This window comes from Entelurus aequoreus, linkage group LG20, assembly GCF_033978785.1.
Source record: "Entelurus aequoreus isolate RoL-2023_Sb linkage group LG20, RoL_Eaeq_v1.1, whole genome shotgun sequence".
In the NCBI taxonomy this organism is placed as follows: domain Eukaryota; kingdom Metazoa; phylum Chordata; class Actinopteri; order Syngnathiformes; family Syngnathidae; genus Entelurus; species Entelurus aequoreus.
Window position 1 is genome coordinate 34,195,402 of NC_084750.1, and position 12,596 is coordinate 34,207,997.

General features: G+C 40.8%; 1 protein-coding gene across 4 annotated transcripts in view; it reads right to left on the reverse strand.

The window, feature by feature from the left end:
- Window positions 1-12,596, reverse strand: part of slc30a8 (solute carrier family 30 member 8) — a 32,454-nt gene that overhangs the window by 4,775 nt on the left and 15,083 nt on the right. For all 4 annotated transcript variants that reach the window (XM_062029983.1, XM_062029986.1, XM_062029985.1 and 1 more), the window contains 2 exons: window positions 1,100-1,205; window positions 898-1,032 (listed from right to left, as the gene is read on the reverse strand). In XM_062029983.1, coding sequence (XP_061885967.1) covers window positions 898-1,032; window positions 1,100-1,205 — 241 coding nt within the window. The remainder of the gene's footprint in view (window positions 1-897; window positions 1,033-1,099; window positions 1,206-12,596) is intronic.

The window sequence follows — 12,596 nt, forward strand, 5'->3', positions numbered from 1 at the left end:
AGGCAGAGATGTCCTGCCACAGTCAGTAACAAATAAACAGAAAACAGTAGTGGTGGTAGATAAGACACAGAGCTTCATCAAACATCTGATCTGATCATCTGATGAACAAAGAGCTCTAAAAATCTTGAACTTTAGACTGCCATCAGTTTTACTCCCTACACTTAACCATGTGTTTCCTACTGCCTGCAGACTTTGCACCCTTTGTTATATACACATGTTGTGTTTCTAATATAAATACATTTAATAAAGTCAAATACAAATAAGGCAACAAGAGAAGTATCCTACACTTTTCTTTTGTAAAGTAAATCTGAACAGCCGATATGGGCATCTACATCAACTATATGATTTACCTGAGAAGCTGGAGAGGACAACAACAACAACAAAAAATTTATTTAAAAAAAAAAAAATTGAAATTTTTTTTTAATTTGAATTTTTTATTTTTTTTATTTGTGATTTGTGGCGGACGTAATTATTTCGTAGCGGGCCGCCACAAATAAATGAATGTGTGGGAAACACTGAAGGACAATGAGAATCATCTTTCATAGGCAAGTGTGCTTCTTTTTTTTTTTTCAAACGGAAAAAATTTAATGGGAATTAATAGCACATGAAAATCGATTGAGAAATAATAAGCAAGTAATCATTTTTTATGTACACTGCATTACATTGACTTAAATGGGAAAAATGGCACTCGCCATATAAGAACGTTGCTTACATTGGCTGACTTGCAGCGTCCTTTATTGGCATATGTACGTACAAAATGTGACCAAATGAGCCACTCATGCCCTTCATAAACGACTGGTTTTGTGGAAACCGTAATCATAACTGTAGATTTCTCTGTTAAACTATTGTCAGCATCTCCAATGTTAGGCAATATTAAGGGGTTTTGACACAACTCACCTATGGCTACGTGTGCAGACAGGACGGCCTGGTTGACGGTGAGGGCCCAGATGTGAAGGTTGTGGACCGCCGTGACCCCTTGCACAGCCAGCAGACCAGCCCTGACCTCGCCATACCTCACCCCTGCCGGGGTGCCTGGGACACACATGGTCTGTGAGTGGCAGACAACTACACCAGCCAACATGGAGGATGGCGCGCTCACCTTCCATTAGCACGGTCAGAATATCTCTCATGATGGTGAAGGTGGTGCACAAGACTAAGATAGAGAAGAGGAAGGTGCAGATGGGGTCCGCCATCTTATATTCTGGCTGAAATACAAGCAGGAAATCAAAAGGGAGCGTTTAGTTCACTATATAACAGTGCAAAGTAGGGTTGTACGGTATACGAGTGTTAGTATAGTATCGCGGTGCTAATGAATCAAAAACGGTACCATACTCCAAAAAAGTACCGGTTTGACATATATATATTTATATATTTATTTTTATTTATTTTTTTACAGGCATGACGGCGCGTCGTCGTCACGTCGTAAAATTGCTGGTTTTACGAGCAGAGGAGCATGTTCGGCAGTGCACAATCACAGAGTACTTACAAGCAGACACAGTGTGTAGACAGAAAAGGGAGAACGGACGCATTCTGGCTTAAAAACTAAAGATAAAAGTGAAGTTATAACACGGAAACGCCCTCAGGAAGAGGTGCTTTAAGACATGGCTAGCTAGTTAGCGGCTAATGTCCATACGCAATCGGCAGTGTTTTAGATACTTCTAAATCACTAATCCTCGCCTCCATGTCAACAAATAAAGTAAGTTTCTTACAAGTATCATCCCTGCAGGACGAGGAATAGCTAATCATGCTTCACTACAAACTATAGGAGGATACAATAACTCACCGCCATCACAATGTAAACAAAAGCCATGGGTGGATCTACACCTGACATCCACTGTAATGATACCAAGTACAGTAGCGTATCTAGTCGATACTACTATGATTAAATCAATATTTTTTATCATCACAAATTTATACATTTTTTGTTTAATTCATATTATATTCATAAACTCAGGAAATATGTCCCTGGACACATGAGAATTTAAATTATGACCAATGTATGATCTTGTAACTACTTGGTATCGAATTGATACCTAAATTAGTGGTATCATCCAAAACTAATGTAAAGCATCCAAACAGAAAAATAAGTGATTATATTTTAACAGAAGTGTAGATAGAACATGTTAAAAGAGAAAGTAAGCAGATAACAGTAAATGAACAAGTGGATAAAAAATAATTTTTTACAGCTTGTCCTTTATAATTTTGACAAAATAATAGAATGATAACTGACACAATATGTTACTGCATACGTCAGCAGTTAAATTAGGAGCCTTTGGTTGCTTACTTACTAATAAATGACAAGTTGTCTAGTATGTTCACTATTTTATTTAAGGACAAACTTGCAATAAGAAACATATGTTTGACGGACCTTAAGATTTTTTTTTTTAATGAAGCCAATAATGCCATATTTTTGTAGTGCCCTTTATTTAGAAAAGTATCGAAATACATTTTGGTGCCGGTACCAAAATATTGGTATCGAGACAACCCTAATGCAAAGTATGATGTGAAAATAACTACAATCAACATTTGCTCAAAAGGGGGGATTTTACAGGGTGGAGGGGCAGTTGTGTGGATCTGCATGAACATCCCTCCATCCATTTTCTACCGCTTGTCCCTTTTGGGGTCGCGGGGGGTGCTGGAGCCTATCTCAGCTGCATTCGGGCAGAAGGCGGGGTACACCCTGGACAAGTCGCCACCTCATCACAGGGCCAACACAGATAGACAGACAACATTCACACACTAGGGCCAATTTAGTGTTGCCAATCAACCTATACCCAGGTGCATGTTTTTGGAGGTGGGAGGAAGCCGGAGTACCCGGAGGGAACCCACGCAGTCACGGGGAGAACATGCAAACTCCACACAGAAAGATCCCGAGCCCGGGATTGAACTCGGGACTACTCAGGACCTTCGTATTGTGAGGCAAATGCACTAACCCCTGTTCCACAGTGCTTCCCTCTGCATGAACATAATACTGGGAAATGAGGTGTGGCAGATTTGTATTTTTATTTAAAAACAATTGAAGTTTGGGATTGCAGTTCTGGCTGCTCTCAGAGGGCCGCATGTTACAGTAAATATATAAGAATTACAAACCCCGTTTCCATGAGTTGGGAAATTGTGTTAGATGAAAATATAAATGGAATACAATGATTTGCAAATCCTTTTCCACCCATATTCAATTGAATGCACTACAAAGACAACATATTTGAAGTTCAAACTCATAAACTTTTTTTTTTTTTGCAAATAATAATTAACTTAGAATTTCATGGCTGCAACACGTGCCAAAGTAGTTGGGAAAGGGCATGTTCACCACTGTGTTACATGGCCTTTCCTTTTAACAACACTCAGTAAACGTTTGGGAACTGAGGAGACACATTTTTTAAGCTTCTCAGGTGGAATTCTTTCCCATTCTTGCTTGATGTACAGTTTAAGTTGTTCAACAGTCTGGAGTCTCCGTTGTGGTATTTTAGGCTTCATAATGCGCTACACATTTTCAATGGGAGACAGGTCTGGACTACAGGCAGGCCAGTCTAGTACCCGCACTCTTTTACTATGAAGCCACGTTGATGTAACACGTGTCTTGGCATTGTCTTGCTGAAATAAGCAGGGGCGTCCATGGTAACGTTGCTTGGATGGCAACATATGTTGCTCCAAAACCTGTATGTACCTTTCAGCATTAATGGCGCCTTCACAGATGTGTAAGTTACTCATGTCTTGGGCACTAATACACCCCCATACCATCACAGATGCTGGCTTTTCAACTTTGCGCCTATAACAATCCGGATGGTTCTTTTTCTCTTTGGTCCGGAGGACACGACGTCCACAGTTTCCAAAAACAATTTGAAATGTGGACTCGTCAGACCACAGAACACTTTTCCACTTTGTATCAGTCCATCTTGGATGAGCTCAGGCCCAGCGTGATAACTCAATGACGACAACCTTCTTCTTTGTATACGTATACTTTACTGAGTTTAAGTTCAGGGAACACCATAACAAACCGGCCACTGCCGTTCACATAACCGACTAGCAACCGGAGCCCGCGCATAGAGCAATGCATGCTGGGAGTTACCGTAAATACACTAAAAGAGTGTACCATAATAATGCGCAATGCAAAAACAGAACATTTACAATCTCCCACTTTTTTTCATTTTGTTTTTTGAACACAAAAAATCACAGTCTATTATTAATGTCCATAAGTATGAAAATGTAAGAACATGGTGATCAACAAAAAAACGTATACAAAAAAACTGTCCACAAAAGAATAGTCTCTATTCCAGTCTCCACTCTCCAACACTGAGTGCCTTTAGGAGCTGAAGTGCGGATGCACCTCGTTTTGTCAAACAGTCAGCTAGCTGCTCTCCAGTAGGTGCCCAGAGAATCTGTTGGATTCTTTTACTCTGAAGAAGTTCTTTGATGCCACTTATTTCAAGGCGTAGCCTTTTCTCTGTCACTGACTTAGTAGACTTGATGGCGTCTGCAAGGGAGTGGTTATCAGTGACACACACTATTGGTAAGACATGTTGTGATACATTCCCCGTGGTAAGTTCTGCATGAAGGTCAGATAAAGAAATGGCACTGTCAACAGCATCTGCAAGTGCAAGAGTTTCTCCAGCAAGAGTGCTCCGTACGACTCTCCTGATCTTTTTTGACTGCCAATACAGAGGTGAGAATCTTCCTTCCTCACCCATCAGCAGAATGAGATGTCCCCCTTGAGTGCCTCCATCTGTAAGGTTTCCCAGCGAGGCGTCGCAGAACACTACTAGCTTTAGAGAACTGTCTTTTCCCAGGTTCTGAAACTTCAGTGTCACTTGTTCTGATTTCAATTTTCTCACCACCTTGTTTGTGTCATGTGAAGTCTGCACAGTAGCATATTTTATGTTAGCTGCAAGGACACATGTATCAAACATAATATCCGGTCTACTTTGTCTGGCAACCCACAGAAGTTGACCTATTTTTGATCTCAGGTCATCAGTTTCACTTTCAGTCAAAAGAGCATCCCGTCTCATGGCTCTGGAGATGTCTATGTGAATTGGCTGGAGATTATGTATGTAATTGTCTTGATGCATACATGTTACTCCATTTGCAGTGACGTACTCCATGCCTACATAGCGAAAGCTGTCATGTTCTTCTCTGCCCACTTGAAAGGCAGATTGGAGGTGAGGGATTACGGTTGTTGTGAAAATCTGTGAACCACCCCAGATGAAATCATAAACATGACAAGCAAGCACCCCAAACACATTACAATCTTTATCCAACCAATAAAATATAGCAGGGTCAATTTGTGACATCTTTCCTCCAGTTTGCAACATTGTTTCTTTAACCCTATTGTACCAGTACAGTGATGCATCATTTAGTCCATAAACACATTTGTTTAGCTTCCATAGAGTTCCCTCACTCTTAGCTTCAGGTGGTGGACGAACATAGATGTCTCGGGATAACTCATTTCCTTGAAGGACTGCTGACTTAATGTCCATAGAGTGGGGTGTCCATCGGTTTTGACATATCACAGACATGAGTAGTCTAAGAGACTCTGAGGCACATGTTGGCGAGTCTTTTGGGAGATCTTTTGTGTTTAGCTCTTCAGATTCTCTCGCCACTAGCCTTGCTTTTGGAACTATGCCGTCTGGTGTGTCTTTGAGTGTACACACCCATCTTGTGGAAATGCATTTTTGTCCCATGTTTTTTACTTCATCAAACACACCGTGTTTCTCCCAGTTACTGATTTCAGTAAGTTTAGCTGATTCAAATGACACATCCATTGTAACAAGTACATCCTCGTGATCAGATGGCTGTTCCACCCTGTCCGATGACTGAATCTGCAGTGTGTCAACCTGTGAAAGGTCAGCTGACCTTGTTGTGCCAGTGAGGTTAACTGGCTCAGTGTACTCCAGATTGTACCAGTCCTTGAGTTTTCCAGTTGCCTTTCCCGGCTCGACCTAGCACTTTTGTTGTGTGTGAAATTCCAGTGTCTCTTTCCACATACTTAATGAATTGTCCTGCCTTTAGATTCATACTATGGTCTGTTCTTATGATAGGAGGTTGTCTGTCGGATGGATCATTATCATGCTCATTGCTGTCTCTGTCATTATTAGAGCTCTCTGCCGCATTCTCTGTGTCAGGCACACTATCTACATCACTAGATACAGTATCGGGTAGATCTTCAACATGTTCAATGCCACATTCTGCTGCATTAAGTACTGTCTGGCTTTCTTGGCTGTCACGAGACGTGTCAGTGTAGTGATCTGTGGCCTTGGGCAGTCTACAGCGATGCCCCCGGACATAGGAGCCTCCATGTCTAACAAATACTACCACCCCGTCTCGTCCAATTACCATCCCAGGGCGTTTCCATTCATTGCAGTCCATTCTTTTGTAGTACACTTTATTTCCAGTTTCGTAGTATTCATCTGTGCTGCGAAGCTGTGTGCGCAGAGCTCTCCTGATTCTCTCAGAGCACTCTGCCTCAGTAAACGCTGTCCTTGCTTCATGTAATGCTGAAATGTGCTGTCCTACCCATTTACTCATGGTAGTGCCCTCCAGGGCAGGCGGTTTATCAACCAGCACAGAAGGTAGGTTCGGGTTTTGTCCAACCACCAGCTGGTATGGACTAAATCCATGAACATTGTGCATTGTATTCTTTGCCATCAAGGCCCAATCTAGGGCTGCTTTCCAGTCACAAACACTGCTTTTCTTCACTTTTACAGGATATCTGTAAGGGTCTGGTTATGTCTTTCCATCAATCCATTACTCCATGGACTGTAGGCAGCAGTGGTTTTCAATTTTTTCTTGTCCCTCTCCTTCAGTGTATGAATGTAATTCTCCAGCCATTTTTCACCACAAACTGTTCTGGTGCATGCAGTGTCAATTACAGCTGAACCTAAGGCTTCTACCATGAATATTTCAGCATCAGAAACTGACTCTTTAGAAAACAATGTAACATTGCACTCTTCAATTGCTTCTGTCTCTGCATTTTCCTCTGTCATTTTTACATGTTCAGCCTCATTTGGGCAGTCCTTAGCCCAGTGAAATGTACTCTGGCAAATAGCACACTTAGACCTCCTGCCGAACCTATCTAGTGGGTTTGAGCCAGTCAATGCCGCCCTCTTTTGGTCGGATTGGGAACGAAATTTCCTTCCGTCTCTTCTTCTTTGATCCAAAAAAAAAGCGACATCTTCACGCACGTGAATTCCCCCGCTGCATGTGGGCGGCTGCATATTGTCTCCAAAAATCCTTTTTAAAGCTGACTTCATGCTTGCAAATGTAAGTGTTGAACAAGCTGTAAGCGCAAGCTGTTTATCTTTAACATCGAGACTGGCTGCATCTAACAACTTGAATGCCAAAACAGCGTCAGGAAGAACCATGTCAAATTTGCGCATTTTGTTGTACCTCTGCTCGAACTGAACGATGTAATCCGCCATGGAAACTTCGTTTTCTCTCCGAATCTTGTCAAAGTCCGTGTATGCATCATAAGCTCTGTCCTTTTCTTCTTTTAAGAATACATTATCCAATGCCTTTACAAGGGTCTTCATCCCATCATCTTTGTTCAAATCATCCGCAGGTATTTCCAAAGCTGTATCTCTAGCTCTCCCTCTCAGTGATAAAGCAACAGCTAATGCTTGTTTCTCCTTATCCAGGTCGGTAACACGTATCCACATTTCAACCTCATTTTTCCAGCTCTCATATGACTTCTTTTCTTCAAACGCAGGAGGGACTCTGTAGTTAGCGTTGTTAGACATCCTCTGCTACCATTGATAACTCAATGACGACAACCTTCTTCTTTGTATATGTATACTTTACTGAGTTTAAGTTCAGGGAACACCATAACAAACCGGCCACTGCCGTTCACATAACCGACTGGCAACCGGAGCCCGCGCATAGAGCAATGCATGCTGGGAGTTACCGTAAATACACTAAAAGAGTGTACCATAATAATGCACAATGCAAAAACAGAACATTTACACAGCGAAGTCGACGGCGTTTCTGGGTGTTGTTGATAAACGGTTTTCGCCTTGCATAGGAGAGTTTTAACTTGCACTTACAGATATAGCGACCAACTGTAGTTACTGACAGTGGGTTTCTGAAGTGTTCCTGAGCCCATGTGGTGATATCCTTTACACACTGATGTCGCTTGTTGATGCAGTACAGCCTGAGGGATCGAAGGTCACGGGCTTAGCTGCTTACGTGCAGTGATTTCTCCAGATTCTCTGAAACCTTTGATGATATTACGGACCGTAGATGGTGAAATCCCTAAATTCCTTGCAATAGCTGGTTGAGAAAGGTTTTTCTTAAACTGTTCAACAATTTGCTCACGCATTTGTTGACAAAGTGGTGACCCTCGCCCCATCCTTGCTTGTGAATGACTGAGCATTTCATGGAATCTACTTTTATACCCAATCATGGCACCCACCTGTTCCCAATTTGCCTGTTGACCTGTGGGATGTTCCAAATAAGTGTTTGATGAGCATTCCTCAACTTTATCAGTATTTATTGCCACCTTTCCCAACTTCTTTGTCACGTGTTGGTGGCATCAAATTCTAAAGTTAATGATTATTTACACCAAAAAAAATGTTTATCAGTTTGAACATCAAATATGTTGTCTTTGTAGCATATTCAACTGAATATGGGTTGAAAATGATTTGCAAATCATTGTATTCCGTTTATATTTACATCTAACACAATTTCCCAACTCATATGGAAATGGTGTTTGTACTTGGTGGTATCGAATCGATACCTAAATTTGTGGTATCATCCAAAACTAATGTAAAGCATCCAAACAGAAAAATAAGTGATTACATTTTAACAGAAGTTTAGATAGAACATGTTAAAAGAGAAAGTAAGCAGATAACAGCAAATGAACAAGTGGTTAAATAATCATTTTTTACAGCTTCTCCTTTATAAATCAATTTTGACAAAATAATAGAATGATAACTGACACAGTATGTTACTGCATACGTCAGCAGTTAAATTAGGAGCCTTCGTTTGCTTACTTACTAATAAAAGACAAGTTGTCTAGTATGTTCACTATTTTATTTAAGGACAAAATTGCAATAAGAAACATATGTTTAATGTACCCTAAGATTTTTTGTTAAAATGAAGCCAATAATGCCATTTTTTTGTGGTCCCCTTTATTTAGAAAAGTATCGAAGTACATTTTGCTACCGGTACCAAAATATTGGTATCGAGACAACCCTAATGCAAAGTATGATGTGAAAATAACTACAATCAACATTTGCTCAAAAGGGGGGATTTTACAGGGGGGCGGGGCAGTTGTGTGGGTCTGCACGAACATATTACTGGGAAATGAGGTGTGGCAGATTTCTATTTTTATTTAAAAAAAAATTAAGTCTGGGATTGCAGTTCTGGCTGCTCTCAGAGGGCCGCAGTTTACAGTAAAAATATAAGAATTCTAATATGTAATCGCCTCATTATGTTATTACACAATTCCCAATGAATCTCCATTTTTTTACATACAAATTGATGGATAACGTACTTGCTTTTGAAATAATAAGTGAGGGGGGAAAGGCATGCAAAAATGTTAGGAAAATATGTTAATAATACAGAGGCGTCGCAATTTTTTCCAACAGGGGCCACATAATAAAAAGTCAAAGTGTGTTGATATTAGGGTTGCAACAACTAATCGATTAAATTGATTAAAATCGATTATAAAAATAGTTGGCGATTAATTTAGTCATCGATTCGTTGGATCTATGCTACGTGCATGCGCAGAGGCAATTTTTATTTTATTTTTTATAAACCTTTATTTACAAACTGCAACATGTACAAACACCTGAGAAACAATCAAAATAAGTATGGTGCCAGTATGCTGTTTTTTTTCAATAAAATACTGGAAAGGATAGAAATGTAGTTTGTCTCTCTTATCCGATTATTAATCGAAGTAATAATCAACAGATAATCGATTATCAAAATAATCGTTAGTTGCAGCCCTAGTTGATATATTTTGATTTTGTAAAAAACGCTAAACATACATACATTTAAAGAAAAAGCTTGGTGTCAGCTTTGTGTTATAGGTGACAATGCGTACTATTAATTATTACACAGGTAAATAAATGATAAATGGGTTATACTTGTATAGCGCTTTTCTACCTTCAAGGTACTCAAAGCGCTTTGACAGTATTTCCACATTCATCCATTCACACACACATTCACACACTGATGGCGGGAGCTGCCATGCAAGGCGCTAACCAGCAGCCATCAGGAGCAAGGGTGAAGTGTCTTGCCCAAGGACACAACGGACGTGACTAAGATGGTAGAAGGTGGGGATTGAACCCCAGTAACCAGCAACCTTCCGATTGCTGGCACGGCCACTCTACCAACTTCGCCACGCCGTCCCTACAAACAATAAAAAGAAATAAGAGCAAATAGACATTTTGATACTAATAACTAATAATCTACTTTCACTTAAAACACAAAGCTCACCCTAAATGTTATCTTTAAATAAAGTATAATTATTGTCTTTTGTGTTTGTTTTTTTACAAAATAAAAAATAAAAATGGCCCCCGCATACTTTGACTTTTCAGTATGCAACCCTTAAAGGCCTACTGAAATGAATTTTTTTTATTTAAACGGGGATAGCAGATCCAATGTATGTGTTATACTTGATAATTTCGCGATATTGCCATATTTTTGCTGAAAGGATTTAGTAGAGAACATCGACGATAAAGTTCGCAACTTTTGGTCGCTGATAAAAAAAGCCTTGCCTGTACCGTAAGTAGCGTGACGTCACAGGTTGAAAGGCTCCTCACATTTCCCCATTGTTTACAATGCAGCGAGAGCGATTCGGACCGAGAAAGCGACGATTACCCCATTAATTTGAGCGAGGATGAAAGATTCGTGGATGAGGAACGTGAGAGTGAAGGACGCCATGGTGTATCTTTTTTCGCTCTGACCGTAACTTAGGTACAAGGGTTCATTGGATTCCACACTTTCTCCTTTTTCTATTGTGGATCACGGATTTGTATTTTAAACCACCTCGGATACTATATCCTCTTGAAAATGAGAGTCGAGAACGCGAAATGGACATTCACAGTGACTTTTATCTCCACGACAATACATTGGAGAAGCTCTTTAGCTACGGAGCTAACGTGATAGCATCGGGCTTAAAGGCCTACTGAAATTAAATGTTTTTATTTAAACGGGGATAGCAGATCTATTCTATGTGTCATACTTGATCATTTCGCGATATTGCCGTATTTTTGCTGAAAGGATTTAGTATAAAACAACGATGATAAAGATCGCAACTTTTGGTATCTGATAAAAAAAAGGCTTGCCCCTACTGGAAGTAGCGTGACGTAGCACACACACACTAGATGTGGTGAAATTTGTCCTCTGCATTTGACCCATCCCCTTGGGGAGCAGTGGGGAGCAGTGGGCAGCAGCGGCGCCGCGCCCGGGAATCATTTTGGTGATTTAACCCCCAACTCCAACCCTTGATGCGGAGTGCCAAGCAGGGAGGGAAACGGGTCCCATTTTTATAGTCTTTGGTATGACTCTAAAAATGGGACCCGTTTCCCTCCCTGCTTGGCACTCCGCATCAAGGGTTGGAGTTGGGGGTTAAATCACCAAAATGATTCCCGGGCGCGGCGCCGCTGCTGCCCACTGCTCCCCAAGGGGATGGGTCAAATGCAGAGGACAAATTTCACCACATCTAGTGTGTGTGTGACAATCATTGGTACTTTAATCTTTAATCTTTAAATTAGTCAATTGAACATATCCACAAAGTTCCCTATTGTTTACAATGATGGCCGCCAGAAGTGAGAGAGATTCGGACCGAGAAAGCGACGATTTCCTCATTAATTTGAGCGAGGATGAAAGATTTGTGGATGAGGAAAATGCAAGTGAAGGACTAGTGGGGAGTGGCAGCGATTCAGATAGGGAAGATGCTGTGAGAGCCAGGGGTGACCTGATATTCAGCTGGGAATGACTACAACAGTAAATAAGCACAAGACATATATATACTCTATTAGCCACAACACAACCAGGCTTATATTTAATATGCCACAAATTAATCCCGCATAAAAACACCTAGGTGTTTGTTATGCTAGCTCCTAGCTACTAGCTCGAGCTAGTTATAGCTCGAGCGGGTTATATGGACGGGATCCCGTATATATAACCCGCCAATACAATTCAAACACCTGCACAACACACACACTCACTCAGCCCAAAGAACCGTTCACCTAACCCAAGGTTCATAAAGCTTATATATTTAACCAAAGTTACGTACATGACACGCACGTACGGGCAAGCAATCAAATGTTTGGAAGCGCGCGGGTGGGACCTGATATTCAGCTGGGAATGACTACAACAGTAAATAAACACAAGACATATATATACTCTATTAGCCACAACACAACCAGGCTTATATTTAATATGCCACAAATTAATCCCGCATAACAAACACCTAGGTGTTTGTTATGCTAGCTCCTAGCTCGAGCTAGTTATAGCAAGCGATCAAATGTTTGGAAGCACAGCTACGTACTCACGGTATCGCGTCTGTGTATCCAAATCAAAGTCCTCCTGGTTAGAGTCTCTTTTGTCCGAGTTCTTCGATCTTGACTGCATCTTTCGGGAATGTAAACAAACAC